Genomic DNA, 23,750 nt, shown 5'->3' on the forward strand with positions numbered 1-23,750 from the left:
TCCTGAAGCTTGTCCCAGGAAGCACAGTTTCTAGCCGTCAGGAGTATCGAATGTCACCTTCTTGCGCCTGCAGTCGATTGTTGCGCCATGCCGTGCTAGCCAATCCATGCCTAGTATGACGTCGAAGTGTTTGATCACCAGCTCTATCAGGTCTCCTTCTAGTTCCTTGTCCTCAATCTTGATTGGTACGCCTCGTACAATTCGTGATGATAGAACTACTTTGCCCGAAGGCAACTTGGTTGCAAACCTAGTTCTAAATCTTTCACTAGGTTTGTCTAGTTTATCTATCATTCCTAACGAAATATACGAATGGGTGGCTCCCGAATCAAATAATACATGACATAAATTATTGAGGATGGAAACCTGACCTGTGACCACCTTGTTGCTGGCATCCGCCTCTCCTTGGGTTAAAGCAAAAACCCGAGCAGGAACCATCTTTTCGTCCTTCTTCCCTTCTGGCTTTTGCTGAGGACAGCCTCTTTTACGATGCCCTTCTTGACCACAGTTGAAACACTCCTTGGTGTTGGCGCGGCATTCTCCAGGATGCTTCTTCTAACATTTGGCACATGGCGGATATTCCACGTAGCCCGACCTATTTCCCCCATTATTTGGTCGTGCCCTTTTATTGTTGTCGGCTTGCTTGTTGTCAGGATGCCTTCTCTTCTGTCCGTTACCGTTGTTGTTGGACTGATTGTTGCTGCTATTGCTAGACTGATTGTTGTTCCGACTTGCCTGAGGTTGGCTCTGCTGTCTGGGTTCAGGCTTGCTGGCTTCTTCTTTGTTCACGTTGGCCTGCAACCTTTCTACTTCAATTGCCGTCTCAAGAACGTCGGCATATGAAGTGTTTCCCGGGTTCGCTAGTTTCACCCCCATCTCGATCTTTGGTCGGAGTCCTCTCACGAATTTGTTCACCCTCAGATAATCAGTTGGAACTAACTCTGCTGCGAACTTGGCTAAGCGGTCGAACTGACGAGCATATTCCGCCACTGTTAAATTCCCTTGCTTCAGATTGGTGAGCTCCTCAACTCTCGTAGCAAGCACTGCTGAATTGTAGTACTTCTTGTGGAAGAGCTCCACAAATCGGGTCCACGTCATAGTGGCAGCATCGTGGGATTGCTGGACCAAATCCCACCATATCCTGGCATCTTTCTTGAGTAAAGATGAGATGCAGGATATGCGGTCAGCATTATTGAGGTTCATGTGGGCTAGGATCGGCTCCACATTCCTTAGCCATTCTTATGCTTCAAAGGGGTCCGTAGTCCCTTCGAAGTTCGGAGCGTGCTGCTTGCGAAACCTCTCGTACACTGGCTCCATATGCTGTACAGGATAAGGAGCGTAGTTCGTCATAGGCCATCCCCCATACGGACCAACTTGTTGGGGTGCTGGGGCCATTGGCTGTGGCTGCGGCTGTGGCGGAGGCTGAGGCTGAGATTGAGCCTGTTGGCGTTGTTGCTGCAGAAGTTCCTCGACTTGCTGTCACAGTCTGGCAATCTCTGCAGTGTTGTCAGCTGGCTGTGCCGGCGCGTTGCGGCGAGCAGTAACACGCACTCCCCTTCGGCGAACGGTAGGGACCGCATTGGTCGCTGGAACATCGTTGGAAGCGTTCCCGTTGGTGCGAGCAGATCTTCGGAGAGACATCGTAGCAGAGTTCTAACAGTTAAAAGAAACATGTTAGAACTTTTCCTAATAGGCTCTAAGGCAAAAACTTATTCTAAAACAAACATATCTCGGACCTATTTATTATGACTTTTTATGAAAAATTATATAGGTCTTTATTTATTATTAGAGTGGGTTCCTATACTTAGAAAAACAAGTCATCTTTATTTTCTAAGTGTATTTCTAATCATCCTATATGACTAAATTCTCAGGCTCGAAACTTATCTTTGTTCCAAAGTTAACCATATTGAGGGAGGGCTGGGATCAGTAAAATCGTTCCCACTACTAAGGCCCCCTAACTCTCAATAAGGAAACCAGATTCATTGATTTGTATCCACCCTCACCGAACTCAGTCATTATTCATTTTATTTAGTATTTATTATGATTGTGAAAAAAATTCAAACTCACACATGATATTCAAATAGCATGTTTATTCATTTGGAAAACAATTTCACTTATTACAATCATAACATAAAAGTAAATAAAACAAATAAAAACTACTAATCTAAAAATCGGGATCTTCTACATCCGATCCGTCATCTAACATATCATCATCTATAGCCTCGTAGTCATCATTATCATGAGCATCAAAATGCCCTCTAGGAAGGTTTGTGAGAATCCTATTCTTTTGCTCCTTGGTGAATTGAAATTCAAATTTTGCGGTGAACCTAACTAAGAGGAAATAGTATCTCATTGCTAATGGTGATTCATCCTCATCATTCATTTCTTCCCATATTTCTTCTAAGGCTGCTATTACAGGATGGAAATCTTTAAACAACCTAATCACTAATACATATTGTTCTGTTGATCTTAGCATTATTTGTTTAGCCTCTTGAAGGCCACCTATTGCTTGGTGAAACAAAAGCAACCTTCGTGTAATCCTTTCTAAGGCTCCTACGGTGTTTCTTGGCTCCCTTATTCTTTTTAAGGCCTTAATGGCTCGGATATCTTGGTAGGTTAAGGCTCCGTTCATTCTTAACTGAAACATAAACACTAAAGTTGTTAGCTATACACATAGACAAAGTAACTTGTAACTTGTAACTTAAACACTTACTTGGCGGTCAGATTCGGAGCTTTGAGCATGTGTATCGGGGAGAACTTCATGCGAAGGAACTGTTGGGCTCTGATACCAACTGTAATGACCCACTAATCTAGACTTATTTGGACCATTAACGAAACTATACATAAAATCCTTAAAATAACTTACATTTGCGAAAATACCATAATTTTATTAAGTAACTTATAAAAATAAGAGTTACTTACAAAGTAAATACCAAAACGGATATGGGATCCCATTGTCTTTAAAACAAAAACATAATTTAAAATAATAAGACATTACATAATTAGTGCGGAAAATACATGTAAAAAGACATAAAACCGAAACTACATCCTCGAATCGAATAACGCTCGGTCCCTTGACTCCATTCACCATCGATACACATCCTCTAAGCGTCACGAATCTTACCGCCTCTAAGCTTATTTTCCTGCACATAAACAGAAAGGAGTGAGCCTAATGCCCAGTAAGGAAAATCTAACACAAAGTCACATACATAATTTCATAAGAAAACATAAAGACTTAACATAATACATATAACATACACTTATTATAATGGCCATTATTACTTGGGGTCCCATAGACTAAACAAGCATATGCCCATGGGATTAGTGGGGTCCTACTAGCTAAGTAGGTCATATGCCCATAACCCATTTGGGGTCTTGTTAGTCATATGGGTCATATGCCCAAGCCTACAAACATACATACATACATACATATCATAACACATTTAACAACATAAAACATAAGATAACATAAGCATATAACATATTGATTCTAGCCTATTTTCCTTACCAAAGTTACCGAGATTATGGACTGAGTTGGGATTGTTGGAACACTCCTAAAACCATAAGAAAGAGTAAGTCTAAAGAAAGGAGATGAAATGAAAGAGATGGAAAGACTAAACCATAGAAAACATACTTACCGACTTATATGCTTAAAAGCTTGGATTCCCTAACCAAAATAAGAATAAGGTTAGGGGACTGAGTAGAAGGTTTTGAGAAAGGAAATAACATAGAAATACAGAAAAGAACTAGAGTTTTGGGTTTACCTCAAAGATTGCAAGATCAATCTAACATCCACCGAAATACTATAGCACTCACTTCCCAAAGTGTTTGATAAGCTTATGATGTTTAAGCTTATAGTTTTTCCCCAAACCAAGTGTTTACACTCTCACACTCACTTAACACTAGCAGCCTCTGAACTTAGAGCAAATGGTGAATAATGGCTGGGTACTAGGTCCTATTTATAGAGTTTGGGAATGAAAATATCTTGATTTTACTTGAATAAAAATAATGGCTTTTTAAGTGAAAATCATTTGAATAATCGTTCAGCAAAGGCTGAAGACTCGTTCAGAAGATGCTGGACTGTTGAAGGAGTTTGAATGGCTGAAGGGAAAAGAATTCAAATGTATTTGAAAACATGCTGGTGGAGGCGATATATCGCCCCCTATAGGCGATATATCGCCTGGACCTTTGTTCCCGAGGCGACCGTGCATCGATTCGTGTTTTCCGTATCTACGTGCTGCGATATATCGCCCCCTATAGCTGCGATATATCGGCATACGCTGAATATTTAAACACGAATTTACACATTTTTAGCTGAGTTTGAATGGAGTAAACAGCCTTGACTAAGCCCTCAACGTGCTTAAAGCTGCTGACTGACCCTATACATTCAAACTTTTACCCTTATTTAATTTAATCCTCAAAAATACTTAATCCTTAATTACCATTCAAAACATGTGCTTAAAATCCTATTGGTTGATGTCTAAACCTTATAATATAATAATATAATCCTTAATATCAGACACATTAATCAAACCTTAGGTTATACTTAATATTCTTAAACTATAGGTTAAACTTAGAAAATCTATAAGTACTACTATGAGTGTCCAAATAACTCCCGGTCTGAACCAAAAATCCATAGTAACAAAGATAACACTTAAACATACTATAATACTACTAAACAATTAGCTAAGTAAAGTTCTTGGACTCTACACTATTTGAGCTTAAGGTTTTGAGGCTTGAGGGCTTAGACGTTTGTCGGCAACTAAAAGGAGTTTAATCCATAACTGGGGTAAGAATTCTAAGCTTTAAGTTCTGAGTTTTTCTCTGTTTTGAGGTTATTTGAAAGCTTGAGATTTTGATCTAAGAAGTGGATCTGTTGTTTGAATAGTGGTAATGTTGTGGTGATGATTAATTGTGATATTGGGATTGGTTTGATAAAGATTTGGATGAGTTAGAATTGAGGAGAATGCAAGCGAACTGGGTTCCCAGGGTCAAGTTGCGACCGAGTTCATGCAAGTCACGACTTGAATGAACCCCAGAGCCTCCCTTGGGCTCTATTTGGCAGGCGCGCTGCGAGACTCAGGGCCAAGTCGGGCCCACCCCTGGCACCCCAGATAGGGGGCTCTCTGTCTTGGGGGCGCGCTGTGGCCCTTGGCGGCAGGTCACGACCCGTCTGTCTTCCTTCTGCAAGGTTGGATTTTAATGAGTTTTAGGCGTGAGTTTTCAATTCTCAAGGCTTAGGATCGAATCTACTAACCGTTTTAGTAGGTCTCGGGAGTTGGGTTTCAGTCCATGAACCTTTTATTACTCATTTTATTGATGGGATTTCATATTTGGTTATGATTAGGTGACCGCTAATGGCTTAAGGACAGGATCGTTCTCAAGGGTTGTTCTTTATTTTTTTACTCTCAAACCTGAGGTAAGAAAACTGCACTCAGTATGTGACATACCTGATTATTGACGAGGCATGTTGAGTGCTCTATATATGGACATTGGTTGCATTTTGAATGCCTAGAAGGGTTGCTTATTTGTTAATGGCATTGACTTATTAGTCAGAAATGACAATGGTGTTTCGTACTGGTCGGGAAGTTTTGACTTATCAGTCATGATCGGCAATAGTACTGAGCGTTGGTCGTATTCGAATTGAATTATAAGTCAAGAGCGGCATTAGTATTCTGACCACAGGCCGAAATGATTAGATCTAATCAACATGAGCATTAAATGCTTGACCGACCTAGTGGTCGAAGAAAACTAAAGCGCTTAGCTAGTCTAAGGCTAGTTACTCATAGTCAGGGCCAAAAGGCTCAGGTGACTGGAATGTCACATGGCTTAGGGTGCAGGTCCCCAGAGAGACTTATTAGTCATCTATTCAAGGCTCAGGACCCCAAAGAGACTCATAAGTCATCTATTCAGGGAGCAGGGCCCCAGAATAATTCACTATTTATCTATTTAGGGTGTAGGACCCCAGGTTTGACTTACTAGTCATCATCTGATTAAGGCTGAAGCCCCAGAATGATTACATGATCATTTTTTTTCAATGAATACGTGCAGTAATAAGTTTTCTTGCTGAGTCTTGGGTGTCGGGTGCTATGTGGTGCAGGTAAAGAAAAGAAAAGCTCACCCAGCCTTGAGTGGGAAGCTTAGGTGGCGTTGTGTACATATGCGGCCGCTCGACCACCACGGCCAAGGTGTTTCTTAGGGGAACTAGGGTTTAACCCTATTTTTGCCGCTTAGGTTGGCGGATTGTAACTTTTGAAGTGTAATGATCATTTTGGATTGTAAATAACTTTGTAAACACTTTTATGGGATCCCATGTACAATTTAATGTTTTAAATAAAATATATCCATTCCTTTTGACCGAGATTTTCACCCTGGCCCATTAATAACACTAGATGCACGTTTATGACCTAATGACTTGATTAGCGAGTTAAGCACTATTTAAAGTACACAGTGTGACGGTCTTGGGTTATCCAGGGCGTTACATTATTAGTACCTATAAATGCAATTTAAACAAAACAGACAACAAACAACATGAATGTTCTCAACCATAAGCAACCGAGCACACATAATTTGTAGAACCTACTTCACTAAGACACACATTGTTATACCCAGATTTCGAGCCATGATAAATATGACCTCGAAAGATGGATTCGCAACAAATGGTCTCGTAAGGATTGAAGTATGCTCCAGGATTGTATATCAAGCCTGCAAAGTACGATATATGACCTCGAATATATGAGCTCGAAACGATCTCGATCTCGAAAGGTAGTTCCGAGAACACACTCATCTTCGGGGACGACTTCGGATCGGGGGTCTCGAGCTAGATGTACGTACGATCTCGAAAGACACGTGATCTCGGAAGATGCCATTAGCTCGAACAAAGACGTGAGACCTGAGATGCTAAAGCCTTAGAGATACGCGATAATCACCTTGAATATTTACAAGTGTTATAAATATGAGATGTAATCCTCATTTATTAATGTAAATCCCCAAGAATCGTGGGATATTATTTGGTCAGTTATGCGTTTCCTTTTATATCAGATTATAGGCATTTAAAGCCATTTATTTTATTCACAAAAGAGTAACTACCCAAAAGATGTGGGATAGTATTCTGCATCCTTCTCTATAAATAGAGAAGCCATGCACCATTGTAAAGGACCGAAATTCTGATCCTTGAGAGAAAACTCTGGAGAATTCATGCTAAAGAATTTTTCAGAGATAATCTTGAGATTAATAACAGAGACTCGTGGACTAGGCAGATTTAACTGCTGAACCACGTAAAAAATCGTGTGTTTGATTTGTTTGTTTCGTTTGGCCATTGTCATTCATTGTTTTTGTGCTCTTCTTTTATCTGTTGACGAAAAATGGCGTCAACACACATGTATTATCAACCTTCTGTTATCTCCGCAGTACACAATTTCATCTCGAAACCTACTTCACTATGGATGAATATCTAATATATTCAAACTCCTCTAATAGTTTTTTATGACATAATAGATTGAGTTCAATTTGAATTTATACATACCTTATACTAAACAGCATAGCTGAGGATCCAATATTATCAATGGAGGCTGCTTGAAAAATGTCTTCTGAAGTGATGAAAATAGCCTCGTGATCTCTTATAAACTCTGGGTCAACGGGAACTTGTACAACCCCATCTATTCCTTTAATGGAACTCCTTCACTATAAATTTTAGAATAAGATCAATTTTTACCCATTGGTCATCAATTAACCAATTTGAAGGTTCTGGTTAAGCTATTTCAGCAGAGACGACTACATGAGATCCAGCTGATGAGAAATGTGGGCTTGGTGATAGGGATTTGTGTTTAGATGTCAATTGACCCTACATAATATCATTTAACATATCAATATAGTGTACACATGTGAAAATAAAATTTAAATATCTGAGCATATAATTTTATACCTGCCAAGTCACGATTAATTTTTTTGGCCAAGGCAGGAATGTGTCTCGTGCGTCCCTAACCTATCATATGTTACCAAAAGGAATAGGGATCTCAACTTCTTTGTAAGACATCTATAAGCCAAACCCTCACAACTGAATCATCACGTACAATTCCATGGATGGTAATTTGACTACCCATGTTTGGTATAATGATAACACCCTTAGCCACTACATTGTCAATATTATCAGAAAACAATTGCACCTCATAGCTCAGCAGTGGTAGGGACTCATAAATTGATGATCGATCATCTTCATCAAAAGGATTCACTATGGTTTAGTAGAATTCACCAATAGGATAGTCTTCGGTTTGATGAAAATGATCAGCTGCGTAGGAGGCAGGTCGATAGACTTCATCATTTGGATTGTCATAATATTTTCCTTCATCATTTGGATTCTCAAATTGTAGCGTCTCAGAATTTTACTTAGTTAGATAGTAGTAGCTGGTGTTGTAGTATTTTAGTTTTCGTGGTTATTGGTTCAAGCCGGGATTTATTTGGAAACTCATAGAGATAGTTATGGATTATATAAGTTTAACCTATAGTTTAGAAATATTAATTTTATCACGAGGTTTGATTAATATAGCTAGTTCTAGAATTATTATCTATTATAACCTAAGGTTTAAATAGAATAATTGAGAATGTGACATTTGACACATGTATGTTTATTAAAGATTTAAGGATTTTAGATGAATAAATTAATCAAGGATAAACCTAGGTAGTCTGGAACCTTCCCTCAGATGTTAGGATCTCGTATTACTCAGTCAATGTGGTTTTAAATAACTTCAATTGTGCTGAAAGTGTGCATAAACATGTTTGATATATCAGCGTAAGCCGATATATCGTAGCTATATGGGTCGATATATCGCCTATGATTGATACAAAAAACACGTCAACATCGCACGAAAAAACTCGGAGGCTCAAGAAAATGGGGCCGGCGATATATCGCCTATAGGGGGCAATATATCGGCTCCCTCAGCCATTTTTGAAACTTCGTGGAATCCGAGCTAGAAACAGCCCTCAATAACTTGGACTTTCTCTTGAATGATTTTGACCAAGTTCTGGGCATCTGCCAAGCGGAAAATTCAAATTTTATTCATTTTAAAGGGAGTTAGTTTCACTCATTGAACTCTATAAATAGGACCCTTAACTCAGCCATTTGCATCATCTTTCAAACACCTCAAAGCCTCCAAGCTGCTAAATTCGTTCTAGAGAGAAACACTAGGGTTTTGGAGTTGAAAGCTTTCAAATCTAAGCTTTTATGAATAGTGGGAAGTACGCTAAAGTGTGATTTCGGTATTGAGGTGTAGATCGAAGTTCTAAGCTATCTAAGGTATTCTTAATCCTCAAGTTTAATTCATTACAGTTCCTCTTATTCTTTTCCTTTTCTTCAAATCCTAAATTGTTATAATGGCTTTTGGTTAGGTGTTTGATTTTCCTTAAAACTTAAGGTTTTCGGTAAGTTCTTATCTTGATGGTTTATATCTTCTTTTCATCTTCTTTTCTTTAGGAAACTTATGGTTTTACTGTTTGGTTTTAGGAGTTTTCAATCCTGCACTTGTCTCTAATACTTCGGTTTTGGTAAGGAAAATAAGTTAGATTTTATGTGTTATAATTATGTTTATATGCTATGTGTATGAATATATGTTGTTTTTATGTTTGTAGTCGCTTAGGAAATATGGTTGCTTAGATAGAAAATAAGCAAATCTCGAGATTTTTATCATTATCGTAGACTATAGTTGTGTTTAAACCTACCTCTAAATAGTAGCAAGAGGACCTAGATGGTTTCTATCACATTCTATGGTAATGATTTAATGGCCATTAATTTGTAGTCTTATGTTTTATGCTTTATATTTTTACGTCTTATGTTTTATGTTATGCTTTAGTAGTTTTTCCTTACTAGGCATTAGACCCATTCCTTTTTATTTAGATGGTGCAGGTAAATGAATATGGAAGGCGGGACAGATTCTAGGTTGCTTTGGCATGTAACGCCCTGGTTACCCCAGAACAGTTACGGTGAACCGGAAATTTGACCCGCTACCCGAGTCCTTTGGTTAAAAACATGCTCTAAATGTGATTAACAAGTTAAGGTGGAAAAATCAATAAAAAGGAATTGATATTTTTCATTACAAACTGCTCTGCAGAGCTAATCAAAACATTTACAAGTTGTTCTTAGTACAAAATGGTCATTAATGTTTCAAATTTACAATTCCCGCCTACCTAAGCGGCAAAATAGGGAAAGCTCCCTAGTTCCTCTGAGAACTCCTTGGCCGTGGTGGTCAAGCGGCCGCATATGTACACATCACCACCTAAGCTCTCCACTCAAGGCTGGGTGAGCTTTTCTTTCCCTTTACCTGCACCACATAGCACCCATGAGCCAAGGCCCAGCAAGAAAACACAATATGGCATGATATAATATCAACAATGATTATAATAATCATCCAGGACTATTAGTCCAAAACAGATAGGTGACAGTCGCAAGAGTCACAAAAGTGGGTACAGCCCCCTTTAGCCATGTGACGATAGGGTCACCAGGGCTTAACAGATAAGTGAACCTTTCATAAGTTTGAACAAGATAGGTGTATGGTGTCTAGTCACCAACATAACCTTCCTCATGACCATAGAGTCATAACCCTGGAACATCGTTCCCTAGCCATGTGACAACAATCACCGGGGCCTCATGCCCTGGCCCTGAGTAACTAGTCTTAGACTAGCCAAGCGCTTATAAGTTTCATCGACTTTAGGGTCTGTCCAGCATTAATTCCATAGATCCATTCATTTTTGATATCGATTAGATCTAATCTTCATTTGGCTCGGCGTTCATGACGCTATGCCACTTTTGACTCTTAGGTCAATGTTCCTGACTAGTCAGTACATGTACAGGTATACAACATTCGCCAGCATATAATATGCAATCCATGTCCACATTTATCAACCAACATGCCTCAATATCAATCACGCATGTCATATACATATACAGGGTGCAATTGTATTCATACACTGTTTTCTTACCTCAAATTCGAACTAGAATGATAAAAAGAACGACCCTTGAGAACGATCAACCTTTAGTCCTTTAGCGGTCACCTAATCATAACCAAACACGGGACATCATTAATAATAATGATCAACATAGGTTTCTAAACCAATATCTAGCCTCCAGGAGATCAATCCAAACTAATCCAAGTAGTAGGAACACTCCCGAGGCCTATAACTAAGTTCCCGGGGTCAAAACATGCAAACGGGGTGAAAACTGAGCAAGGGCTGCGACCCTAGCACCTTGGGCCACGACCCCCAGAACTTCCTGAAGCAAGGGCCGCGACGCCCTTCATGTAGAGTCCCAGAATTTACGTAGCTAGTTAGATAGTAGTAGTAGTAGTAATAGCTAGTATTAGTTATAGTATGTTCATTACTGTGGATTTTGGTTCAAGCCGGGACTTAGTTGGAAACTCCTAGCAATAGTTATGGATTTTATAAGTTTAACCTATAGTTTAAGAATATTAATTATAACATAAGGTTTGATTAATATTGCTGGTTATTAATATGATAATTATTATAACCTAAGGTTTAGATAGAGCCAATAAAAATATGACACTTGTCATGAGCATAGTTATTCCTAAGGTTTGGATAGAACCAATAGGAATATGACATTTGTCATATGTATGATTATTAAGGAATTATTATTTTAATGATAAAATAAGGGAAATATAAGACTTAGTCTTCACCAGAATTTGTTAGGAGCTTGACATTTTTCACAATTTTATTTATTTGTGATTTAGATATTTCATTTATTTGTGATTTAGATAATTAAATAGATTTTTCGTAACTTTAGGGTACTGTAACTTCCGACCTAATTTTGACCCAGTTATGTTATGAATTTTGAAAAATAGTATTTCTAAAAAGTTGTAGATAATTTAATTATCTTTCTAACGGTATAAAGATATTCTAAATAGGATTCCTACAGCTCTAGTTATGTTGATTTTATTGTAGGTTAGTTTAGAGTTACGAGATTTAGGGAGAAGTTAGGATTCTATTTGATTTGATTTTTTTTTTTTTTTTTTTTAAAATCAAGCTTTGTTGACCAAGTCCTAAGCCTTTGGCTGAAGGATATTCAAATATTTTAAATTAAATTCATTATTTTTATTCAAAGCCAAAAAGAAGATTTTTATTCCTAGAACTCTATAAATATGACCTAGCACCAAGCTTTTTCATTCATTCTTCAAGCATTGATCAGAGCCTTCTAGGTGCTAGTGAGACTATAGAGTGATAAACACTTGGGTTGGGGTTATAAGCTTTGTCATTCTAAGCTTATTAGACACTTGGGAAGTAAGGTTCATAGAGTGTATTTCGGTTTCGAGGTGTAGTTCAGTCATAACAATTTCAAAGGTATTCCTATTCTTAGTTCCTTTTCTGTATTGTTAGTTCTTATAGTTTCTCTCTACTCAATTCCTAACCCAATCTTCTCTATTCTTGATTAGGCATCTAAGTTCTTCGAACTTGAGATTTCTTGTTGGTAAGTATCTTCTCGATGGCTTAGTTCATTCCTCTTCATCTCTTTATTTTAGAAAACTCACCTCTCTATTAATGGTTTTTAGGAGTGTTCCAAAATCCCGACTTTGTTCTCATCATCCCGGTATTTTGGTAAGGAAAATAGGATAGATCTTGTATGTTTGTATGATGTGTTATGCTATGTTTATGTTATGATAAGTTTATGTTATGATATGTTTATGCTATAATAAGTATATGATGATATGTTTTGTAGTCCTTGGGCATATGACTTGTTTAGATAACAAGCCCCAAGATTATGTTTTTAGTCGCTTGGGCATATGACTTGCTTAGATAGAAAGCCCCAAGATTATTTTATCATTTTCATGGTTTAGAGTTATGGTTTACCCCACCTCAGATATTAGATAGGGGACCTAGATGGGTTATCATATACTACCATGTCATCTAACCTATCTCAGAAATTATACAGGGGACCTAGATGGTTTATCACATGCCATGTTAATGAGTTAATGGCCATTAATATTTTAGTCCTATATGATATACGTTTTTATAGTCATATGATTTTAGTGTATGCTTATGATTTATTATGTATGTTTTAGATAGTATATGATGTAGTTTTATGCTTACGATATATGATGTATGTTTTTAGTAGGTTTTCCTTGCTGGGCATTAGGCTCATTCCTTTATTTTTAGTGTGATGCAGGAAAATGAATATGGAAGGCGCAAGGATTCTTGGTAGCTTGGCATGTGTGTTGAGGATGGATGGAATGTGTGGACTGCGTGTCGATCGAGGATGAAGTTATTTATTTATTTTTAGTCTTTTAAATCATGTTTTTTCCGCATTTAGTTTTGCAAAAAATTTTCTTTAGTTTAAAATTATGTTTTATATTTTAAACAATGGGTACCCATGTCATATTTTCTATTATTATGTATTTGATACAATATTTCAAGATTTAATAAAGTTAGTTATATTATTTCTTATGTATCTTTCCCAAAATAGTAGTTATGTATAGTAGATCTAATGGTCTAAGGTCTTAGAAATAGTTGGGTCATTACACTTCCTCAAGGGCCGCGGCGCCCAGCAGGTACAACACTCCCACCTGCTTCTTCAAAGCAGGGTCGCGGCACCCTAAGAACAGGGCAGCGGCCCCCAACTCTAGGCCATTCCCAAACGTGTTTTTAACACTCCAAAGCCTCCAAAATCATACCTAAACATTCCCCAATCATCAAATCAAAGCTCCCAAGCTTCTCAATGCTCCAAAACCCTCAAAACCCAAGGTTCGAACAAACCGAAAACTCAACAATTTACAAAATCTAAATCAAAGCTTAGAAACTCGAAAAACTCAAAACTCAAACTTCGATTACCTTCGATTGGGTTGTTTTCTGTCAAATCCTTCGGTTAAGAAGCTTCTAATCTTTCCTAGGATCGCTATGCCTCGATCCTTGCTTGATTCCGACTCCTAGAACTCAAGATTTCTTCAAAAAGGCTCACACGGTAAAACGAACTAACGAACAGGAGAACGAGAGGTTTTCTAACGTACGTTCTATCTGATACGCTACTTCATGCTTAAGTAACCTCAAATAAAACCTAGTGCTCGGGGTCTCGAAAACACCCCCGGGGACATTATAGTCAAAACCTTCGAAATTTCCTCCTAATCTCAAATATTCCCAATTTATCATCAAATAAACATTTCTATTACCCCATAAGTGGCTCCGTTATGACAAAACCGCTAATCCATTATATATGACCGTCTCATGCCGAATAGCTCGAATATATCTCAATAATAATGAAATCTCATTCACAAATCACATTATGCACCCAGATACACATATTCACCATCAATGGGCCAAATTATCAAAACAACATAATATTCAAATGTGGACCCACATGCATGCATATAACATCATATCATAATATAATTCACATAAACATGCATATTATCATTTAATGGCATAATTAAACAAGTATGGCCCTCCCGGCCTACTAATCCCGCCATTAAACCACATCGGAGAATTTGGGGCATTACAGTTTAGGTTGTGTGCTGATGCAAAATGACAAGGTGAGAGCCTACGCCTCAAGACAGCTAAAGGAATACGAGCAACGCTATCCAACACACGATATGGAGTTGGCAGCATTGGTCTTCACACTGAAAATCTTGCGCCAGTATCTTTATGGAGAATAGTGTGAGATTTATACGGACCACAAGAGCTTAAAATGTTTCTTCACGCAAAAAGGAGCTAAACATGAGGCAGTGCAGGTGGTTGGAACTAGTAAAGGACTATGACTATGAAATCCTATACCACCCAGGAAAGGCAAATGTAGTTACAGATGCGTTAAACCGGAAGAGTTACGGAAATCTGGCAGCATTATCCAGAATAGTCATGGGTCAACTGGCTAACTTGTCCATCCAGTCGAGTTTACTAGATGATATACGGATCGGGCAAGGGCATGATGACACATTATTATCACACATGGCTGCAGTCAAAGAAGGCAAGACTACGAATTTCTCTATAGCAGGACAAGGGTTCTTGAGATATAAGGGTCGGGTATGTGTGCTGAATGAACATGAAATTAAGATGAAGATTTTAGAAGAGGCACACACTACCCCATACTCAGTTCACCCAGGGTCTACCAAGTTGACTCATGACCTTAAGGCACTATATTGGTGGTCGGGAATGAAGATAAACGTAGCCGAATATGTGTCTAAATGCCTAATTTTCCAGCAAGTAAATGCAGAACATCAGCGACCCATAGGCGTATTGCAACCGCTTAGTATTCTGGAATGGAAGTGGGAAGACATAGCCATGGACTTCGTGACAGGATTACCATGAACAAATAAGTAACACAACTTGGCTTGGGTTGGCTTGGGTTGTGGTAGATAGAGTCACCAAGTTAGCTCACTTCCTGCCTGTCAAGACTACGTACACTGCAGACCAATATGCAGACATTTATGTTCGAGAAATTGTATGACTGCATGGAAATGGTCAGTTATGCTGAAGTACTAGATAAGGAACTCGAAGCAGAATACTTGGAGGATCGAATCTGGAAGGACAATGCTGCCAGAAGGGAGGCCCATTGAAACAAGGGTTAAATGAGGGCAATAAGAGGAAAGCTAATGAAGGGCAAAATAGTGGCACCGACAATAGACGTAGACCCCTGGAAATAAATAATAGCAGTCACAACACTCAGAACCACCCTAACAACCGCAACAGTTGCTATAATGATCAGAATTGTGGGAATCACCAAAGCAACAAGGTAGAGCACCCCAGTTGTCCTAAATGCTCGAAACGAAATATGGGAGAATGTCAGGCCGACACCAACAAATGTTTCAAGTCTAGTCAGGCAGGACATCTGAGAAATGATTGCCCACAATGGAAAGCGGGACAGAATAGTAACAGCGATCTAGTGCCAGCACAAGTTTTTGCCTAAACCCAAAAATGAAGCAGCCAACAGTAACACCGTAGTCACAGGTCAGCTCCATTTTTCTAGTATGATGTGTATAGTTCTTATTGATTTTGGAGCGACTCAATCTTATATTTCCATGAATATAATTGATAAGTTGGGTATTCCTTATAAATTGTTTGAGCATAGTTTTAGTACAATGTTATCGTCAGGTGACATGATGTTGTCAACTAGGTGGTTACAGTCAGCACCTATAACGATAGAGGGCAGGGAGTGCCTGACAGACCTTATAGAACTAAATATATCAGACTATAATGCCATACTTGGCATGGATTGGTTATCCAAACATGGGGCGACAATTGACTATCGGAAGAAGACCGTGGAGTTCAGACCAGGAGAAGGAGAACTCTTTTAACGGGGAAGTAGCGGGTTTTCGTACAATCATAATATCGACATTGGAAGCACATAATATGATGCAACATGGTTTTTCGGAATTTCTGGCTAGTGTGGTGGATAAATCCAAGGAGATAGAGTTGAAACCAGAGAATGTGCGTATCGTTTGTGAGTTTCCGGAAGTGTTTCCCGAGGAATTACCAGGATTACCCCCGGACAGAGAAATCGAATTTGTGATCGAACTTGCACCAGAAACATCACCGATCTCTAAAGCACCCTATCGAACGGCACCTGCAGAGTTGAAGGAACTCAAGAACCATCTACAAGAATTGTTGGATAGGGGTTCATAAGACCTAGTCATTCGACATGGGGGGCACTAGTCCTATTTGTGAAAAAGAAAGACGAGAGATTGATAATGTGCATCGATTATCGAGAACCACTACAAGAAATTCCAATATTAGGGGCGGATGCATTAGAGGCGGTCCTGAATCTGCCTCTAATAAGAGGGCTATTAGCGACGGACTCAGCAGTCTGCCGCTACTAAGGTTTTTTTTTTATTTAAAAAAAAGGATTAGCGGCGGACAAAAAACTATTAGTGGCGGAGGGTCCACCGCTAATAAATAAGAGGAAAAGTGCGGGAATTTTCCCAGGCTTCCATTTGAATTGGTATTAGCAGCAGACCCAAAATTATTAGCGGCGGACTGCCCGCTGCTAATACATTATAGTGGCAGGTCCAACACATTATTACCGATGGACTTCTCGCCACTAATAATGTGTAATTTTGACCATTTTTTAATAACGGCGGGTCCTTATTATTAGCGATGAGGGTTCGCCGCTAATAAAGGGTAATTCTGACAATTTTTTTAATACCAGCGGGAACCCATTATTAGTGGTGGACCTCCGCCTCTAATATTCTTCTATAAAAAAGATCCCATCGCCCCTTTCATCAGTTTTCCCTTTTCTCATTTCTTCAATTTCTCTCTATCTTCTCCGCCCCAGCCACCATCATCTGCCCACCCTCTTGAACTCGTGCCCCTCCACATCCATGAAACCCCCCACCCGAGCCCCTCCACACCCACGGCACCCCCATCCGAGCCCCTCCACACCCACAGCACCCCCCCACTCGAGCACCTCCACACCCACAAACCCCCCCCCCCCCCCCCCCCCCATTCGAGCCCCTCCACACGAGCCCTCCACACCCACGGTACCCCACACCCCCACGGTATGTATTTTAAATTTTATTTTTTAATTTTTAAAATTTTTGTTTAAATTTCTAACATATTCTATTTTTGTGTCCAAGGTCTGCTGTTCTGTTGCCACCGCCGCCGCTCTACTGTGAAATTAGTGAAAAAGTATGTTTTTATGTAATTTATCTATATATTATTTTGTGTATGTTAGAAAAATTTGATTATGTGTTAGCAATTTTATATATGTTTGAGTTTTTAAATTTTAAAATAGAAAAAAATTAAAAATAATAGAAATTGGTTAGTTATAAATATTTTATGTGTTATTATAAATGTTCTGGGATTTTCTGATTGTAGGATTTTAAATTTTTGAAATGGTTGTATTAAATTGTTATGCTGCTGAATTTTTTGTGAAATTTAATTAAGTAAACTAGTTTTAATTTTTTTTTTGTTATATGTTATGTCAACATAAAGAGAAATTTAAATTGTAATGAATATTATATAATTAGAGTTAATTAGTATTTTCATAATTAATTGAAAATTATTAAACAAATATATTAGTAGTTAATTAGAAATTAATTTATTTTTTCTGTCCTGATATCCTTATGATTGATGGTTGTTGACCACAACCATCAATGATAGGGATATCAGCATAGAAATGATAAGTTTTGATTTATTTTCTTCGTCATTAAATAAATAATTAAAAAATTTTTAGTGTAAGTTGTTATAATAATTTGACTAACTAATGATATAATTTTATAATAATTTAAGTTAAGTAATTACTAATTTATTTTTAAAATTTATCAGTCATTATCAAATTAATAAGCTTAAAATATAATTAATAAAATAATGAATAAAAAAGATTAATAAAATTTATGTAATTATTAAAAAAAAAATTAGTCTAAAAGTTACATAATAATTAATTTGTAACATTATTATTATTATTACAAATTAAAATAATTATGAATAATTAATTAATTAATTAAATAATAATTTATTTGTTAATAATTTAGTTAAATAAATAATAAATTATTTTAAGAAAAATTATTAATTTGTTTATTAAATAACATTATCTAATATTAAATAGTTATAAATTATTTTAATGAAGAATTTTATAATTTTATTTAATAATTGTATAAAAATTTAATAATAATTAAATAAAAAAATAATAAATTAGTTTAAGAAAAATTATTAATTTGTTTATTAAATAACATTATCTAATATTAAATTGTTATAAATTAGTTGAATATAGAAATTGATAACTATATTTAATAAAAGTTTAAAAAATTAATAATAATTAATTAAATAAATAATAAATTAGTTTAAGAAAAATTATTATTTTGTTTATTAAATAATAATGTCCTTGCAGGATCTCAGACGTCACATCCTAGGCATCGTGAGTTTGGGGACTCTTTTGGATCATCTTTGTAGCAGTCTCCACAAGCTTATTACTCTTCACCACCAGCACCAAAGTTTGTTTCACCACCATTGCCACGTCCTAACATTGGTGAAGATATTGACCTGAATGTTAATGAATATTTCTCTCCTGGTTGGCCTGATCCAAACAATAATAATTAGTTTACGTTTTTAATTAAATTAAGACAATTGATAATTTATTATGTTTATTTGATGATTACTTTATATGTAATTTTTTTTAATGAATATTAATTGTGTTATTAATAATTAATTTTAATTTATGTTAAATTTAATTATATTTATTCATTATTAAATAAATTCAAATGAATTATTATATATATTCTTTAAAAAATATTAATTAATTACCGACGAATTAATAAAGGCGGGACCCGCTGGTATTAAATGAGTCAAATGCGATGTTGACTATTTTTTACACCGGCGGAGTCCACCCCTAATAATCCGCATGTATTAATATATTACCAGCGGAGTGTCAATCCGTCGGTAATAACAATAATTACCTGCGGATTATTACCGGCGGGGCCCCGCCGGTAATGGTTATTACCGGCGGATTCCAGTATTATTACTGGCGGAAGTCTCCGCCGATAATAACATCTTTTATTGAAGTGAACTCAATAAGGCCACCATTAAGAACAAATATCCTTTGTCGAGGATAGATGACATTTTTGATCAACTGCAAGGGGTAGCAGTATTCTCAAAGATTGATATGTGATTCGGGTATCATCAATTGAAAGTAAAGGAGGGAGACATTCCTAAGATGACTTTCAGAACTCGCTACAGGCACTATGAGTTCCTAGTGATGTCTTTTGGACTCACCACTATAAGAAAAAATGCTTTCAATAAGTTTGAAAATGTATTATCTATTGCGTACAATAACACTTTTCGATGTGTTAAGGAAAGTGATGTTATCGTAGGTGAGAGCACTTTGCATAACACTTTTCCATAATTATAGAGAAGTAATATTGTATATTTTACCATAATACTTTTTTTTTGTTATTTTTGTAAATGAATGAGTACTTCCCTTTGTTATTTATATTAGTTTATAAAACACTTTTTTGCCACTTATAAATTAGTATTATAGTATAATTTACAATAACATATTTTTGGAATTATTTTAATATGCTTAATTTATTATTGTTACTATTAGTGTACATAACACTTTTCTCTTCCTTTGATTTTAATATTGTACTATATATTGTATAGATTTATTACTACTAATATTAAAACAAAATAACAATTAATAGAAAATGAAAAAAACCCGTCTTAATTAATTGAATAATATTACAAATATTTATGTTGCAAACGATGAGTCTAAGAACACTAAAATACTTGAAGTCATATTTCACATCTATTGGAACATTACCTATTATAAATTGCAAAGGACAACCCCATAAAAAAAAAGAATTTTTTTACTAATAACTTTCATGTAGAATTATTTAGAACCACTTGTCTTATCTCTATCTGTAAGGCATATACAACCACTTCTCTTGTCTTGCTTCTTTTTGCAAAGCATACAACAAGTCTTAGACCACCTGCAATGTTAGAACCCAAAAGGAAATAAGATACCAAAACAATCAAGCATCATGGAAGGAAATGGAGGTATATTATTGAAGCAAAAAATAACATGTATTTGAGAGACATGTACTCTCCATTAGTTGAGCTCACTCAATACAATTCATCCATACCAAACTGCAAAATCTATTACCTGCTTATACCCTCCTACTAACAAATAACAAATTTCCTACATTTCCCTTTGGATAATTTAAAAAAATAATTTATTTGTGCATAACAATTATCAGAGAATAGATTCGTCACCTATTACATAAGAAATTTAGCAAATTCAACTCGGTACATATCATTTGTTCTTGTTTTCATTAGTTTATGCAAAACGACATAAAAACTATACAAGGGTCCTCATTAATATTTGAAAAATAAATCCAGTGTATGCCAGTAAACATCTAAGTCATCAAAGCTTAATACTAGAAACAAAATAAGAAAGAAACAAAAAAGCTAGAAACTGACACCACATAAACCTAAAACATAACCCAATTCATAGAAGAGAAACTGCCCTGCAGTTATTAAAGAGGAGAAGGATGAAGATAAAAATCAGTGAAAACCTAGTTCAACAAAAAAGAATGGCATCAGTAGGACCTAAAATTAGTAACAAAATGTAGTCATAATAGTTGTGCTAGTTGGGAAATGCACAAAAACTTGGTTCAACAAATCCAATTTAAAAACTTCACCTCATCTTACGAAAATAAACTAGGATTTGAGTTGTTGATGTCACTGCATTTTTCTAGTCTTAGAAAATAAAATGAAAACTATATTACATTAGGTCCTTTTTTAGGTTCAGCGCCATGAGACGAGTTGTTGTCTCAAGAGCCTGATGGAAACCAAGAAAAAGAATCGTATCAAAGCATTGATCATAAGAATAAGCCTTCTCAACTAGACTAAAAAAAGCACATGTTATAGGAGAAAAAGCAAGAGAAACTGTATAAAAGAGGAAGCTCACACCAATCAAAGGCTAAAGAAATTCAGCACCACACAATCACCACTAGAGTAGATTTCTAACTTAATTTCAAGTATATTAACTCTTTAAATTATATAATAAAACCAATATTCTCTCCAAAGTGAAATTATAATATAAATTAAAGGTTATAATACAAAAATACAGATGTTTTTCAAACAAAGGAAATAAACTAAGTTAAATAATGTCTAATAAATATATGTGGTCAAAAAATAAAATAAAATGGTTCACTATGTCATATAATTAGACCAAAAAAAGTACGTTAAATTATAAAATGCATTCAACATGTTACTTCATAAAGAGTCACTGTACACATAACTAATGCATTTTGAAAATAATCTTGGTCAAAATATTTTATATAACATGATCAAGTGCCAAATCTTTGGCATTATTTTGTCTAACAACCACTTCTATATTTTTAACAATCATATTTTTGTCTCTTGTTAGTTCAACAACAAAGATACAATATAGAAAAATGCACTGCAATTAATGAATATTAATTTTTTATTACTATTATTGTTGCCACAAAATTCTATATGGTATCTAATTATATACAAATAATTTCACACATTAGGAACTTGCCTCATTTGATTTTATTCGCTACTAAAAATATGTTGCAATCACCGTGGAGCTTACTCAAATAGTCACATTAGCAAACTAAAAGACATCATCAATATATCTGTATCATCAAAGACAATCATTTCCAGCTACTAAAAATGAAATCCATAATGTAAACTTTTTTTTTTTGATAACTCAGGAAAGTGTATATTACTAAAATCAAACTTATTTTTACAATGTACAACGCCTTAAAAGACTTGAGAAAACAATTAACTCCACCACCCTTTACAGAACTCTAAACTTTACAAATTATCCACCCAATCTCTATCTTTACCTGAATTTATTTTAGGCAAAACATAGCTAACTCTATTCTGTACATCCCATTTAATTCTTCTAACTAGAGCTTCTTTTGTCCAAGATCTTTTATTCTAGTAAATCTCATTCCTATTTTGCCAGATCAGATAAACCATCGCTGCTAAGCTACCTCCATAAACTTGCTTCCTGAAACAATTTTGCCTCTGCCGAACAATACTTTTCATTAACTGAGATACAGAGATAGCTTTGGTGTTCCAATTCAACCACCTTTTAATTTCTTCCAGGCAGTACCTGCTCAAGAAGTAATCAAAGAATAGATGGTATAAAGTTTCATCATGCTTCCCACACACCAAACAAGTCACATCAGTCCACACCTGGATCTTGAAGAGTCTTTCTCTTGTCTGAACTCTTTGTAACACAGCCAACCACAAAAGGAAATGATGTTTAGGTACGCTCATTCTACTCCAAACTTCAAGCTGCCATGATACTTTTGGATGAGTAGAGATGAGAGATTTATACCTTTTGTTAATGGAATACTCTGTTGAAATAAATTCAGCAACATCTACTTTTGCTTTAAACTTCTCTTTTATCTTGACCACCTGTTTCCAATACCAACTACTCGAGTTCGGGGCCGAGTACTCCCACCAATCCATCTCACCAATGTAAACATTGTGAACCCATTTGACCCATAAATTATCTTTTTTAGAAGCAACAACCCAAATATACTTCCCTATGGCTGCAATATTCCACAATTGAATCTGCCTGAAACCAAGCCCACCTTCATTTTTTGGAAGACAAACTTTAGCCCAAGAGACATATCCCGGAGCATGACTCGAATAATCACCCTTCCACAAGAAAGCCCGACAGATTGCAATAACTCTTTTAAGAACAAATTTCGGCAGTAGGACTATCTGGGACCAATACACATGGATGGAGAGCAATACCAAGTTAACCAGAGTCGCTCTTCCCGCAAAAGAGATATTTCTAGAACTCCAAACCCTGATGCGCTGCACCATCTTCTCCAGCAAGATCTCACATTCTTTGCTAGAAATCCTTTTAGAACAAATGGGGATACCAAGATACCGAAACAACATGTCACTTTTACAAAAACCAGAAGCATTAAGAGCTCTCTGAACTTCTTGCTCTTTCATCCCACAACAATAGACCGCTGATTTCGACTCATTAGGCCATAAGCCTGATGTTTCAGAAAATAATTCCAGACCTTGAAGCATGTAGTAAATGGATTTAAAATCACCATGAAAAAACAACAACACACACTACAAGAATTTCATGTATTAGCGGCGGGGGACTCCGCCGCTAATAATGGGGACATCCGCCGTTAATGGTTATTAGCGGCGGGGCTCCGCTGCTAATACCCCGCGCCCAATTGTTTGTCGCTAATAATCATTATTAGCGACAGACTGACACACCCGCCGCTAATACCTTTGTCAGAGACAACATTATTAGTCGCGAGGTC

The 23,750-nt window shown here is 36.5% G+C and overlaps 1 protein-coding gene across 1 annotated transcript; it reads right to left on the minus strand.

Annotated features, from left to right (window-relative positions):
* Positions 1-22,386: 22,386 nt before the first annotated feature.
* On the minus strand, positions 22,387-23,505 carry LOC133813953 (uncharacterized). Its single transcript, XM_062246979.1, has one exon. The coding sequence runs from the start codon at positions 23,503-23,505 to the stop codon at positions 22,387-22,389; it is 1,119 nt and encodes a 372-aa protein (XP_062102963.1).
* Between the last annotated feature and the right edge of the window lie 245 nt (positions 23,506-23,750).

Source organism: Humulus lupulus, chromosome 2, assembly GCF_963169125.1.
Source record: "Humulus lupulus chromosome 2, drHumLupu1.1, whole genome shotgun sequence".
In the NCBI taxonomy this organism is placed as follows: domain Eukaryota; kingdom Viridiplantae; phylum Streptophyta; class Magnoliopsida; order Rosales; family Cannabaceae; genus Humulus; species Humulus lupulus.

Bases quoted from the DNA above. Each gene is read 5' to 3' on its own strand.
- LOC133813953 (XM_062246979.1), bottom strand. From the start codon at position 23,505: ATGCTTCAAGGTCTGGAATTATTTTCTGAAACATCAGGCTTATGGCCT.